This window comes from Petaurus breviceps, unplaced genomic scaffold, assembly GCF_028583685.1.
Source record: "Petaurus breviceps papuanus isolate PSGF00001 unplaced genomic scaffold, PetGlider_PUasm1.0 229, whole genome shotgun sequence".
In the NCBI taxonomy this organism is placed as follows: Eukaryota; Metazoa; Chordata; class Mammalia; order Diprotodontia; family Petauridae; genus Petaurus; species Petaurus breviceps.
The window spans coordinates 20,545,307-20,558,024 of NW_027185903.1; the positions used below are offsets into that span (position 1 = coordinate 20,545,307).

The following is a 12,718-nucleotide window of genomic DNA, read 5'->3' on the forward strand; positions in this document are numbered from 1 at the left end:
GAGCCAGAAGTAAGTCTCCAGCATGCAGATGTGTACACAAAAGAGGCATCATCATCACTGATGATAAAACAAAGAACGGATATAGCTTTGATTCTCAGGCAAATCACCACCTCTTTGGGCCTCATTTTTTCAGTAAAGTGGAAATCAAAACAATTTCTATTGCTGGTAGCAAAATATCAAATCATACTAATTTCACTTTAAAGTTGAAAGGACTACATGTATGTGTGTGTGCATGCATACATATATACACACACAGACATAAACATGTAAGTCTATATTGTATTTATGTACATACATATATGTATACATATATGGTAGCTACGTGGCTCAGTGGAGAGAGGACCAGGCCTGGAATCAGGAAGATCTGAATTCAAATTCAGCCTCAGACACTCACTAGCTTGGTTACCCTGGGCAAGTCGCTTAACCCCTATTTGCCTCGGTTCTTCATCTGTAAAATGGGGACACACCAGAGAAGGAAATGGCAAACTACTCTAGTATCTTTCACAAGAGAGTCATACAGACAATGTCCATGGGGCTGTGTGGGGTAAGACATGACTGAAAAATGGGACACTGTGTACATACACACATACACACACACACACACACACACATATATATATGTATATACATATACATAGGTGGGAATGGTGTGTTTTAGCTGCTATTTTGTTTCCTGCAGCACAGAAAGCTGGCCTCAGAACCAGAAAGATGTGCATTAAAATTCCCCTTTTACACCTGGCTCTGTGAACCAGGACAAGTTTAGTTGTGGAAAAGAGTACCAGGCTGTATTAGGGAAGGCATTTCCTTACTGGGGAGCTCCCCATATCAGTGAAACCACAGGTATGATCCCTATCCTCGAATTGCCCAAAATATTGTGCTGCTGAGCATGAAATGTGCTTAATTTTAAGAATAGCTACACCAAGTGTAAGAGGGGCAGTTAAGGGTGAACATATGCTGATCTCAGAAACAAAGGAGTAGGTAAGGCCTGAGGGTCCTTAGGAAAAACCATACTAGGGGCAGCTAGGCAGTGTAATGGATAGAGCACCAGTCCTGGAGTCAGGAGGACCCGAGTTCAAATCCAACCTCAGATACTGTGTGACACTGGGCAAGTCATTTAACTCCAAATGCCTCCAAAACAAACAAGCAAAAAAGCCTCAAACAGAAAAGACTATACTGTATTCATGTAGGTTGTAGGTTGATACCGTGTTTCCCTGATAATAAGACCTATCCCGAAAATAAGCCCTCCCCTTACTGTGTAAGATTCCTCTAAAATAAGCCCTCCCCCGAAAATAAGCCCTATTGCGATTGCTACTGTAGTGAAGGTGATCCCCTGCGCTACATGCTACATTACGGTACCCTCTGTATGCACCGTCCTCCCCCCTCCCCGGGTGAAACGCACGCCGCGCTCCGAGCTGCATCCAATCAGAGCTGCAGCAGTGAGCGCGTCATCCTGTTCTTCCCCAGTGATTTGCTTGCTGGCGCCATTGAGAGCAGTGCCGCGGAGGAGAGCTGAGGCAGGACAACATAAGCCCTCCCCTGAAAATAAGCCCTCTGGTGTTTTTCTTTCCAAAAAAAATAAGACAGTGTCTTATTATCGGGGAAACACGGTATTGTATACATAGGTGTTCTGTATCCATAGTTAATGAGTATTTGCGGTAAAAGGGTCTACCCGGAGCTTATTTTTGGTATCTCTATGAAGAAACGTAGAAGTTAATTTATTTTCTTGCTTACTCATAGCAGTTCTGAAGATGGTTGGTTTAGGGATTATCTGTGGCTTTCCTTTATTTTTGCCTCTCCTCCTCTAAAGTCTTAAACTGATGGCTCACCAAATATAGAAGGGAGCTGAATGGAGTATGACCTCATTCATGGTCATGCCAGCTGCGTCCAAGCAGGGAAGGCACCAGAGCAAGCTGCAAAGGTTTTGAGTGTGGGTCCAGTGACCGCTATGTTTCTCATTCTATCTAGATTTGGAGAGACTCCACCCAAGCTTAGCTTGCAGAGTGGTGAATGTTTCTGTTCCAGTAACTCCTGAAGACCATTTATTTACTGAAGCTTAGAGGGTTGCAATCTGCATCAGGAGAAGAAAGAGCCATAGAAAATAAATCATGGAGACAGGCTGGGAGGCATGAAAACATTCCATAGCTAACATTATCACAAACCCCTATTGCTACTACTGGCAGTCACATAAAAACAGAGGAAGGAGACTAATGAGCATTTGGCAAAGGTGCTAGCTGAATGGATCTAACACATTTTCTTAATGTTAGTTTTCTATACATATATGTATATGAGTGCATATATATTCATTCATATTCAATATTCACATTAAGTATGTATATATGTATATGTGTGTATATAAATTTAATAGGCTTTCATTTATCCAGAATCCAAACAAATAAAACTCTGCCAATAAACAGAATGCTTTCTCTTCCCAAGGCTGTATAATAATTCACATACACAGGGACCCTGAAGTAGACCTGGAATTTGGGGTAGGCAAGGTAAAGAGTCACTCAGAGTACAACACAGAAAAAATCACACAAAAAAGAACCCATTTTCATGTTCCTTTTAATAAATCTTTTTAATGTTATAAAACTCTGAGCCATGTAGGTATTGATTTAGTGATCAGTTAAAGTCTGATGTAAGATAAAACCCAATGCCTCATTGTGATGCCAGGGGTAACCTCAAATGTTAAATTTGACCAAAATAAGCAAGCCCTACCAGTTCCTGCCAAGCTAAAAAGATTTCTAAATGGACCAAGAGATGTACTTTATATATTTATGTGTCTAGCTAAGTTTGGAGACTTATCACCATAAGGAAGACCCGCAGATGTTGTTTTTCCCATATAACAACTCATTAAATCATCTATTAAAGTGTGGAGGGATTGCCATCAGCAGGGATCAGGAGGAACCAACAGTGATGAAAACACAAACTCCTGAAATCCTAAACCATGGAATGTTAGAGCTGCAAGGAGGGGAGCTCTTTGAGGGCAGAGACAATTTGATTTTTGTCTTTTTATCCTCAGCAACTTAACACATAGTAGGTGCCTAATTAATACCTATTGATGGGGACTCACTGGGCTAAAGTAACTTGTCTAAGGACACACACACACATGTTAGTCACTGAGCCAGGCCAGTATGAGCCATCGAGTTATAAGGAAAGGAACCTTAGCACCCACATAGTGCATGCAACCCCTTCATTGTATGGAGGTGCTCCCTTTGTCTCTTTGGCCTGAGCTTCTCCCACTATATTGTGACATTAGAATTCATTCAACTACAGTTCTAATGTTTTTGTGTAACAAGCAGTCAAAGGCAAATATCCCTTTGGATGACAAGCTCCTGTGACTTTTGGCCCTTCATAATGACTAGATATCCAGAATGAACCCTTTGGAAGGAGTAGTTTTTGTGTATCTTCCCAAAGGATTATAAGCTCTTTGAGAGCAGGGGTTGTTTCAATTTTTATCTTTTTACCTCCAGCACCTATCGTGTTATAGGAAGTAAAAAGGGAGGGGGGGAGCACTTATTAAGCACCTGCAGGGTGCCAGGCACAGTAAGCACTTGAGAATTGTATTCTAGAGACTTATAAAGATGCTTATTGACAATTTGGGTAGATGATGTTTCAAGTGGCCCAAAGTCTAGGCCAGGTCCTCACAAAGAATCATAGCACAGTCAGACTCGTCCAACCTATACTTAAACAGGAATCCTCTCAAAAGCCCTTCATGGTCATCCAGTAGTCAGTCCACTCTTATGTGCTATAGCGAGGGACCTCAAAACTTTGGATGGATATTAACATGAAGTGCAGCTTTCAAAATCTGCCCAGGGTCCCAGATCTACCAAAGCACCTGAAATGCCTCCTTAGTTATCAGAATAACAAAGTCTATGAATTCTTTGAAAACTGGCCATGATATATGGCAGTTCTCAGTTTACTTGAATGTTTGATCAGCTAGGGGTACCCTGCATAAACTAAGACTACTACCATAATTTGTCATGAATTAAATTCATTTGGAGATTTTTTTTTTTAATATGGCAAATGGTTAATACCATTTGTTTTTGATGTGACTGGGCTAAGGCAACCTAGATTATATGCATATGCATAGAGTGCTAAGCCTGGGTTTGGAAGACTTGAGTTCAAATCCAGCCTTAGACACTAAGTAGCTATGTGACACCAGGCAAGTCACTTAACATCCGCCTCAGTTTCCTCATCTAGAAAATAAGGATAATAATAGCACCTACTTCCCGGGCTGTTCTAAGGTGAAACAATTTTTGTAAAGTGTTGGCAAACTTTAAAGCACTATAGAAATGCTTATTATCACTATGGTTGTTACTAATAGGTTTCCCAAGTCCCTAAAACATCCATGGAATGGCTGTAAACAGAATGATCTTTTATTTGCAAAAGACAGAGTCATAAATAGCTAGGCAGAATCAACCCATGCTTTTATTTTCATTGCATATAAAAATTTCATATGAAGGTATTTGACGTACAGTACTATCCCATGGGCTGTAAGAGAGGCTAAGAAACAGGAGAGTCATTTGTAATGTTCACACACAAGTTGCCACTCTGAAGACACACCCAAAGGAAAAACCAAATTAAAAACAATGAAAACTGTCCAGAATTTTTTGTTTCTTTGTAGTTATAGTGTCCCTTTTATACTGTTAAAAACAAAAGTAATCAAATTCCTTTGGGCCAGGGCTGCTAAAATCTACAGTTTGTGTCAAAAAAGGAGGCTCTGTTTTTCCTTGAAAAAGAATCTCTCCTTTCACTGAACAGTCACATGTTTCAAGGGCTGGGCATCAGCAGAAGAAAGAAGCGCTACCCACATCTTACACTAGGAAATTCATGCAGCACTCAGGAGTTGGCCACCAGAAATGGTTAAATTCCAAAATTTCAAAATACCAGCTATACTGAAACATGTTTTAAAGATGAGTCCTTTTTGCTCTGTGCATTTCTATTCTATGTAATCTCTGTGAGCAGACAGATTCATATACATAAAAGGACAGGTTTAGCTGCTATTTACTAGAGAAAATTCCTGGGCTAAAAAAGAATAATAATAATCTTTACTGTATGAGGAAACAGTGGTTAAAGAATAATAGGTGTTGGAAGATGAGAAAAATAAATAGCTCTATGTAGGTATAATTTGTGATTTTCATTTCACTTCATATTCATTTTCCTATGCGCTCTTGAAGTCAAGAAAATTTCTTATTTTTTGCTATCTAGTGTGTTCATCTAGTAGTGTTTTAAAATAAGGGAATGGTTTCAAGGGACTAAAATTGTTCCTGATCAGTAGTCGAAGAACTGTGTCCACAATGCTGTTCCATTACAAATAGAAGCTAATATTTCAAAAGGGGGTTAAATTTTCCAAGGTTGGTTGTGGTTTTGTAAAAAACAAACAAACAAACAAATAAAAACAGCTATTGCTCATAATCCAATCAGCGAAAAGTAACCTGGTTGGAATGCCCAGCCCTAGCCCCACTGTTACCTTACTTTCAAATGCAGCAAAACAGAAGATAATATTGTTTAAAGTTAAGGCACAGCCCTGGGACCAAAGACCTGCAGCTTTTTAAAAAAATGTATTTATATAACTTTTATGTATTTTTATAGTTTTCCTTGAATCTTCCATAAACAAGCTCTAAGGTGACACAGACTATGTTACAGGAGGAAAAAACATGTACAAGGAGTATGTATACACACCATTCGTTCTCTCACCAAGAGTTTCCAAATATACCAACACCGCCCAGTCATGGGGGATGTTTTAATAAGAACTGATAATTTACAATTAACATTACAGTATGTACATTACAATAAATACATGGTTGTAAACAGACAAACAAGACTGTATTATAGGTAAGGTCATTTGGTGAGAAAAAATAATGTATGGCACAAAAAAAATAAATAATGCATTCAAAAATTACCGTAAAGCTTTCTGTAAAATCCATTTCATTCAAGTTTTTTTTTTCTCTTTGCCATTTGTTCTAACTATACTATCTCATCATGAATTTTAACAACAACACCAAGAAAACTATGAAAATAAAAACAGCATTACCGTGTTAAGTAACTTGCAAGCTAAAATGTACTGGTTTTAGGCAAACTTGGATTCTTTTCTTCCCCATACAGTACCCAAATGTTCCCCTTTCTTATGCATCTTTAAAAAAAAAAAGGAAAGCCACCCATCGGAGGAATAATTTTTTTCCTCCTAAAGTAGCCATGTGATGTCGGAGCACACTTTGGCAAGAGGGGGGATAAAGAGGATTGTACGATGCATTAGATCCCTAGCTTTATGTTGTTAGGCCCTTTCAAAGGTATGATTGTCCATCTGTGGTTATCTTCACAGCATGGGGGCATTTTTAAAAGGACTTTTTTTTTCCGTTAGTGCAGCTATATAATTGTTTCAGGTCTGTACCTGTTTAGGTACTTATATTGCTTCTTTAAAATTACAGGCACTCTGTGGGGGAAAAGCCCTATGGATTATGGGGATGAAAGGGACATGCTGAAAAGAGGAGAAACCACAGACAGTATCATGAGGAAGCTCCACCTGTCCTTCCTTCAGTAAGTAGGAAAGACTTTTTCTGAAGCCCAAACAGAAAACAACAAATGTTATAGGTGCAATCACTGATCAAAGGGGAACAAGACTGGCGAACTTTGTTGTTGTGGGGTGAAGTACATGTGGAGAATGGGGCTGATAATGACTTAATGGGTTATGATCCACTGCAGGGGAATCTCTCATCCAGAAGGTGCTATGTAAACATCAGGATGGTTCTCTGAAGGGAAGCCAGAGAGACACTACCCCAGCCCCAGCCCCAGCCCCAGCCCCAGTTAGCACATGAGCTGTTGGAATAATTCTTCAGGCCTGTGGTCTGACTTGTGGTCCTAGTGGTCCTAGTTCGGTTAGATTTTGTTTTGTTCGTTTCTTATCTCATCACTGGGCTCCTTCGATCTCCCCTCTCCCTTCTTGGTCCTCTATTTATAGATCTCTTTAAAAACAGAACTTGAAGGGAAGTTTATAGTTTTTAAAAAAAAGTCAAAACATTCCAGGGTTATGGTTGCTCAATAAACACCTTGGACTTCAACCTATCAACTCAGATCTCAGTGAAATTTCCAAGGGTTGAAGCAACAAGGACCAAGCAGAGATACCTGCAGTTTTTCTCATTTCCTACAGTAGGACCTTAATGTCTTCTCTGAGACCCTATGGCTCTTTCTCTGCTTTCACCAAGGGTTAATGCTGACAGAGGCCACTTCCAACCCCATCCAGTTGAATTACCAACTCCCTTCCCTCAGGGGGTACAACTAAGGATTGGTAGATTTCTTCTGCCTTTAGCATTTGTTGCCACACAGAAGCCCGTTCCTACATTTAGCATGGACTTAAGAAATCTGGCAGGTAGCAAATATCTTTTACAAGTTTTTCTTAGTTCTCAATTCAAACTGATGTGGCTTTAAATCTTTCAGCAAAAGTCACAGAAACCAAACTGTATTGGTTCAGTTAGGCTTGTCAATGTATGGACGTTTCTTTTAGAATTCCTAATGATTCACTTAGCCAGCTAACCAGTCATCTCCCTACTCTAGAAGAAACCTGAGGAATTCCTTTGAGTTCCAAACAATGTAGAAAACTGAGCAAACTTTTTTCTAAAGAAATTCTAAAGATTCTCATGTCCTGGCCAGATAGACCTTTCCTATTTGCCTCAGACGAAGGTTCCAACATGTTTGGAAAGAGCCTGAGACAACAGCAAAGCCTCCATCCGAGGACAGGTAGCTGGCTGAAACAGAAAATGAGTATGTAGCATCATCCATTGTAAAGCATGGTTCTTGTGCATTTTAGGAAGGCTCGATGTCTTGCCTAACACACAGCCAAGGAGGCGCATCTCCAACTTTGCTCCATAACCAACCCATTAATGTTTCTGTAAAATTTGCTTTTAGAAAAATTAGAAAGACCACTGAAGGGCTGCAGAACCAAGGTTTGCTCACTCTATATGATGAAGGAAAGTGTTCAGGGGAGATACAATTCTGCTCATTTGGGAAAAAAAATTAAAAGAAAAACCAAGATAAATGGGATTCTACCAAAAGGGTCTATTACAACTCAGATTTTTGTTTTTTATGGAAGTCATAAAACAATGGATTGCTACAGATCAGTTAATTGCTATGAACTCTAAGGTGCAAAAAAATATTAAATTAGAATTATTTATCCAGTGTAGCACAGATCTGTACTGAAAACTTGCAAGTTACTCCTTGGGGGGGGAAAATAACCAGTGGCAGATGAGTTCTGAACATATTGTTTTTAAATAGGTGATACCTCAATACATTTAATATTAATAAAAGTAAGCTCTACAAAAGATCTTGTTTTACATATCATACAAAATGTAGAGGTCAGTGTAGCCCTTTGAGCCACACTGTACAGTCATATACAACAGGAAGACTTGAAATTAGAAAATTTTGCAATTTCTGCGGCTCATCTTCCTCCTGGTAACAGACTCGTGCTGTGTCTCATCACACCTTGTTTCCTCCATGAGAACCTCCGTTTACTCTGGCTATATTCTAAAAACTTCACAAGACTTCATGTCACGTAACACCATCTTATTTCCAAAAAATTTTAAAACAAAACAAAACAAACAAAAACAAAACAAACCCCAAACCACATCAGCCTTTGGCTGACAAGCTAGCTACTCTCATGAAAACATGGCGGAGTAGCTTAGCTGCTGAATCAGCTCTACCAAGCTGACATCTTGTTAAAATGCTTTTCATGAATACGTCCCCCTTGTTCTGATGCCATGGAGGTGAGAATCCTGGTTACAATATTCCTGAGTGCCAAGCTGAGTAATCAGGTTCAGTTTTGTTCAACAAACGTGTCCTGGCAGATGACAGTGAGGTGTGACCATGGTTGTGGCATGTGACATGCACTTTGGAAACCATTTTCTATTTTTTTTCCCTTAAAAAAAAAGAGAAAGTGAAAGTCTTCATACTGTTTGTTACGTGTCGGGGGAAGGCTCGTTTTCTATTGCATAAGGTTCTGCCGGGCCCTCCTCCTCCTCTTCTTCCCCCACTGCCTCCTCCTCCACCTGTTCATCAAGAGGGATTTCAGTGGACTCCGAGTCTTGGGTACAAAGAGTTTTGGAGTCACTGCAGCTGGTGTCTTCCTCCACTGGACTGCCACTGTCCTTTTCTGTGTCTGATTCGCCATCTTCCTCCAAAGTCAGTTCAAACTGAAATTTCTCAGTCTGCCCTGGCCTGCCTTCCTCCTGGTCATCAGGGGCAGGGGAAGGGCTCTGAGGAATTGTGCTCTGGTACCATTCACGATTGTCCTCCAACGTATCCAAGATGTCCTGGGCATCGGGATGGACGAGGTCTGCCCACGTCTCCCAAAGGGGATGAACAATGTAGTCTATGAATCCCACCTGTTTCAAAAATGTGATACAGACATTATTAGTCAAGAAGGAAGAGGGGGAAAGTCATTTGGATTATGGCCTCTAACTGCCATTCCTTATAAGCTGAATACACCAAACATTATAGCCCAGTTCAAGGACCACCACTCAAGTATTTCACAGGACAGCAAGTGGAGCTACCACTTGTTAAATCAGTCAATCCATCGATAAACATTTATTGAGTTATTTATTGAGTGCCTACTGTGTTCCAGGCACTGTGTTAACCTGCTAATGACTGGCATACAGAAAACTCATCTAAGAAATCACATCAAGTGCTTTAATGAGTATTTAATAGATTGCCACAGGCTGGCGTAGATCTCTCCAGTCTATACCACAACAGCCCCCTCTGTCTTCATAATGGGTCGGTACTGCCAAACAGTCTATCCCACCAGCAGCAAATTCAGCCCCGTTGCTTCAGGGGGTATAACTAAGCAATGATAATCCTCAGAGCCTATGGTGTGCCAGACAAAAAATGAAATAGAATTTGTCCTCAAGGAGCATATATTCTATTGGGGAGGAATATATATATACAAAGAAGAGAGAAGGCAATGTATTCAAGGGGAAAGGTGAATGATAGGTAGGCTTTGTGTAGAAGGAGGCACGTGAACAGAATCTTGATGGATAATGAAAATTTTAAGAGGTAGAAGCGAGGCGGAAGCACATTCCAGGCATGGGGGACAAGAGGCACAGAGATAAGAGAACCATGTACAAGGAACTATTAAAAGGCCAGTTTGGGTACCTCATGGAATATGGGAAAGGTAATAATGCACAATGAGGCTAAACTGGTAATTTGGAGCCAGACTGAGGAGAGATATGAATGCCAAACAGAGGTGTTTATGTTTGTTCCTAGAAGTGATAGCTACTGGAAATTACTGGGTAGAGTGTGGGCACATGGTCAGACCTATGCTTCAGGAAAATCACTTTGGGGGACTAGAGAGGGAAGAGATTTGAGGCAGGGAGACCCCCTGAATCAATGGTCTGGGCAGTGTAGGGTATTCAGGATTAATGCCTTTTTCTTTTCTTCATGAGTCAGAAGAGGAAAATGAGGTCACTGAGTTAATAGGTAAAACTTAACTTGCTAAAAAAAAAATTATTAAAAGGGAACGTCCACGTTTTGGGTCTGTAGATGAAGTATGAACGTGAGGACAGCAACTCAACGTTAAGGATTCAACCCCATCTACTGCCAGCCTCCAATGGTAAGTCTCAAGTGGATGATTACCTGTGTCTTTTCTACTGAGGCATTGTGCTTGTCACACATGGGACTTATTTCCATTCCCCGTTCCCGTTCCCGGTCTCCCTGACGGAAGAACTCTTCCATTATCCGGTCTGTCCATTGGCGGTAGAGTTGAAGAGGCTTCGTTGGATTGCTTAGATCTGCACAGTGCACCATATTCTGTAGGACCTAAAATAGATAAACACATTCTCTGCTCAGCACCAGCTGCTACCTGATCACACTGGGAAATTAAGTTTTCTTTTTCTCCACTGGCACATTTGATGACTGTGAAGCTTCAAAATACATGTAGTGTAAGATTCTTAGGAATAGCAAAACCATGATGCATTTGTGTGGTGTTCACACTTGCATTAATAGATACGACTCATCCCAGATATGCTGAGGGAGAAAAGTTGAGGGCAGGATTAAGACCAGAGATGTTTATATGGTTAGGAAAGGAAAATGCAGTAAATCCAAGAGACACCTCAGAGTTAACATTAATTCTCAGGAATAAGATCCTGGAGACAGACTTTGCTTTGAACCACAAAGGAGGGAGAAGAAGAGGAGGAGAGATGGATAGAGAGAACTAAGATGTTATTTTACCTGAATCCTATCTGAGTAATTATCAAGAAGAAGAACCCCAGAGCTTGTAACTTTCTTGGTTTCAACCATAGTTTTCAAGTCCGCCAGTAGATTCATGTGCTTAGACATGTCTGTTGCAAGTACCTTAAGAAAGAAGAAAATATTCTATTAAACGTAAAAGTATACAAAAAATATTTCACCATGCTCTTTTGAAGGGAAATTTCTTTTCCTGTGTATTTTCTGGAGCCCTAGATAACCACAGGGGCAGTCACCATATAAAGGAGTTAGTCATAACATAAGGGGAGATTCACCCTGCTGCAGAGAAGCATCCAACAAGGCAATGTTAACCACTTCTGCTTTAGAAAAGCAGCAATAATGTGCATGAGAAATATTCACGTTTGCTTTGCAATTTCTATCATCCACTAGATTAGGAAAATGTTAATGGAATGTAAAGCTATATAACTACACTGAGACAAATTAATTCTCACTGTACAGAACTGTAGAGATGCTAGGTTTGGCAGCTTGAGCTGACTACTCTGAAATCACTAGCCATCACGTGGAAGGCCATCCCCACTTTGAGAGGAATTGATACTGACTTTTCTTGGCATCTTCCCGTCACTCATATCAGAATAGGAAGGAAAAAAACAAACTCTAAATGAAGTTTCTAATGAATATGGCTCTGCCAGGGAAGAGAAGCTTTATAATACACAAGGGCAAAAAAAAAAAAGGAATTGTGAGTTGCTCATAGAATGTATAACAGACTTAATAACGAACTAATAATAACTTTGTTGTTGAGTCATTTCAGTCGTGTCTGGTTCTTCATGACCCAATTTGGGGTTTCCTTACAGAGATAATGGAGTAGTTTACTCTTTCCCTTCTCCAGCTCATTTTACAAATGACAAATGGAGACAAACAGGGTAAAGTGACTTGCCCAGAGTCATACCACTAGTTAAGTGTCTAAGATCAGATCTGAAATAAGGTCTTCCTGACTCTAAGCCCAGTGTTCTATCCACCGAGTCACCAGATGCTTCTAGTGTTATATGAAATAATCATAAAAATCTAGCATGTATTGAGCAGTTTAAAGTTTGCAAAACATTTCAGATAATATATATGTATGTATTTATTTACATGTATATTTATACATGTATATGTTTCTAATCTCATTTGATCAAAGATTTCCTGACAGGCTGGAACAAAACTAAGGTGATAATATAAATATTAAATCTCTATATATCTATTCAAACAAAAAGTGAACTGCAAAACCATTGGATAAACTGGAGCTAGGATAGCAGCAGTTTGTGAAAAGATTGAGCAAGTTACTTAACCCCAATTGCTTAGGGGCAATTGGCCAGGTGGCTCAGCAAGTAAAGAGCACCAGCTCCAGTGTCGGGATGACCTGGGGATCAAATCTGAGCTCAGATACTTAGCATCACACCCAGAAATAACTGGCTCTGTAACCTTGAGCAAGTTACTTAACCCCGATTGCTTAAAAAAAAGAAAAAGAAACATAAAGGTGATATGCTAA

At 40.0% G+C, this 12,718-nt stretch overlaps 1 protein-coding gene across 14 annotated transcripts in view; it reads right to left on the minus strand.

The window, feature by feature from the left end:
• Positions 1-4,404: 4,404 nt before the first annotated feature.
• PDE4D (phosphodiesterase 4D) overlaps positions 4,405-12,718 on the minus strand; it is a 1,918,796-nt gene continuing 1,910,482 nt past the window's right edge. For all 14 annotated transcript variants that reach the window (XM_069096357.1, XM_069096351.1, XM_069096355.1 and 11 more), the window contains 3 exons: positions 11,215-11,337; positions 10,621-10,803; positions 4,405-9,374 (listed from right to left, as the gene is read on the minus strand). In XM_069096357.1, the coding sequence (XP_068952458.1) occupies positions 8,949-9,374; positions 10,621-10,803; positions 11,215-11,337 (732 nt within the window). In that variant the 3' untranslated portion in view covers positions 4,405-8,948. The remainder of the gene's footprint in view (positions 9,375-10,620; positions 10,804-11,214; positions 11,338-12,718) is intronic.